The sequence below is a fragment of the Corapipo altera genome, unplaced genomic scaffold (assembly GCF_003945725.1).
Source record: "Corapipo altera isolate COAL_440 unplaced genomic scaffold, ASM394572v1 56404, whole genome shotgun sequence".
Lineage (NCBI taxonomy): Eukaryota > Metazoa > Chordata > Aves > Passeriformes > Pipridae > Corapipo > Corapipo altera.
The window spans coordinates 1-2,055 of record NW_020889581.1 but is presented as its reverse complement, the minus strand read 5'-3'; the positions used below and the strand labels follow the sequence as shown (position 1 = coordinate 2,055).

Genomic DNA, 2,055 nt, shown 5'->3' with positions numbered 1-2,055 from the left:
GCGGCTGCACAAGGCCAGAGAGGTGGAGGCAGCTCGGCCAGGCAGCGCTCGCCATCAGGCTCACCTCCACAAGGAACGCCATGGCAGGGAGCTCCCAGGGACACATCTCTTCACTGAGCAGCTCCAGGAGGCAGCATACGATGCTGCAACACCAGGCTGTGCAGGCAGAAGCCATCTCCCTGGCAGGGGGAAAACGGCACGGTCGAGCCCGAGCTGGCTGGGCAAGCCTCTCCCGCCACTCACTCCCAGAGGCCTGGTCTTTCCCCAGCACCCCGGCAGGGGACGAGGGCACTCTGGCAGGCGGCTCCTCCTGTGCACCCGCCTCTCCCAGCCTTTGCCACTCTGCTCGGCCATCCCTCAGTGACAAGGCCCTCTGGCCCACGACCACGGGCACTGTTGGGGTGCCCCGTGCAGAGGGCAGAAATGACAGGGAAACAAGGGGGTCTCACCTGGCCAGCAGACCCACCGCGTAGTGGTGGGTGTCAGCGTTGAGCAGCGTGTCCCAGCCATGCTTGCGTTCCATGGCCACCAATACGCTCTCACAGCGCAGATGGTGCAGCAGGGCTTTGATGGTCAGCACTGCAAACCTGTGTGCAGAGCAAAGGCCAGGTCATGCTGGGAGCCCTGGCCAGCCCCAAAGGTGTGGGAGGGACAGGAGGACTGGGACGGAGCACCTGTTGGGGTTGGTGGGAAGGCTGTGTTGCTTCCGGCATTCCCTCCACAAGGGGTCAACCTCTTCCAGCATCTGCACTGTGCTGAAGAACACTTGGAAGAGCAGATGCACAAAGAGGTTGGGGAAACACCCCCTCACTGCACGCGTGCAGCGCAGCAGATGGAGGATCTTCCAGAGTGCCAAGGTTGCCTGTGAAAAGTAAACCAGCCAGAGACAGCGCTCAGTGCCCAGACATCCACGTGGCAGGGCCCGAACGCGGCAGGGAGAGGCCAGGGGAGACGCAGGAGGAGCACCCGGCCTGATGCCCCTGAACCTGCCCCTAAGCCAGCTTGCCAGCCCAGTGCCTAAGGCAGGGAGATACAGTGCTGGGGGAAGGAGGAAGAGCTGCCGGGGAGGAGAGGTGAGGGTGAGCAAAGGCCGGTTCCAGAAACTCACAGCCAGGGCAAAGACTTCTGTTTCATCCCCATCCGAGGTGCACATGCTGCAGGCTGGCCAGCTTCCCAGGACAAGGGCAAGTATCTGCAGCACCGGCTCTGCAGTACTTCTTGAGGAGATGATTGTCCTCCACATGGTCACAGCAGCTCTGCGGGGTCAAAGCTCTGTGTCAGCGGGCTCTCAGTCACGGTGCCATGGCCTGGGCAGGTCCCGCTCCCAGCTGACAGAGCCACAGCACCGTGAGGAGCAAGGAGGGCACACGGGAGCAGGATGCGCGGCTGGCATGCCAGGGCTGGGAAACAAGAGCCAGAGGCTCCTGGAACTCTCGGCCTGACAGACACCTGGGACGGGCCCTACAGGGGGATGGGCTGGTGAGCCCTGGAGGCAGGGGGGCCCCATACCTGTCACAGGATGGGGCAGAGCGCAGCACAGTCACCACCACATCCACGGGGTGTGCCTCGACCAGCGCCAACAGAGCCTTGTCTAGTCTGCGCTCAGCAGACGCATTGGCCGTGAGCCACCGGTGGATGTACCTGACCAAGGCTGGCACCTGGAGGGGGCACGGGGGAGAGTTGGAGAGCTGCCCGAGCCAGCAACTTGCCCGGCTTCCCCCGACAAGTGCTTCCCTTCCCACCACTCTCCGCTGGCCTCAAAGGCTGAGGGGGCCCAGCGGAGCCGGCGTGAGGGGCCACCCCATCCCTGCAGGGCTGGAGCCCTGGTCACGGGCTGCTTACTTTCTTGGCATTGGAGACACCATTCTCCACAAGCAAATCCAGCAGGGCAGCACTGGTTTCGGCATTGGAGAGGGCAGAGTTTGCCGTGCCCCCAGCGCCCACGGCAATGGTCTCTTCCCTCCAAATGCACCTGGTGAATTCGCAAACCATCTGCAGGAGAAAGGCAGGAAGAGAGGGATGTGCCCTGGAGAGCTCCCACAGCGGTGCCAGGCT

The 2,055-nt window shown here is 63.4% G+C and overlaps 1 protein-coding gene across 1 annotated transcript; it reads right to left on the bottom strand.

Annotated features, from left to right (window-relative positions):
* Nucleotides 1–10: 10 nt before the first annotated feature.
* LOC113942247 lies at nucleotides 11–2,039 on the bottom strand (the record flags this gene model as incomplete). Its single annotated transcript, XM_027633381.1, has 6 exons — nucleotides 1,843–2,039; nucleotides 1,510–1,658; nucleotides 1,109–1,256; nucleotides 675–862; nucleotides 450–587; nucleotides 11–179 (listed from the first exon to the last, which is right to left on the bottom strand). Coding segments are annotated over exons 1-6 (942 nt in total), but the record flags the coding sequence as incomplete, so codon positions are not given.
* Nucleotides 2,040–2,055: the final 16 nt, after the last annotated feature.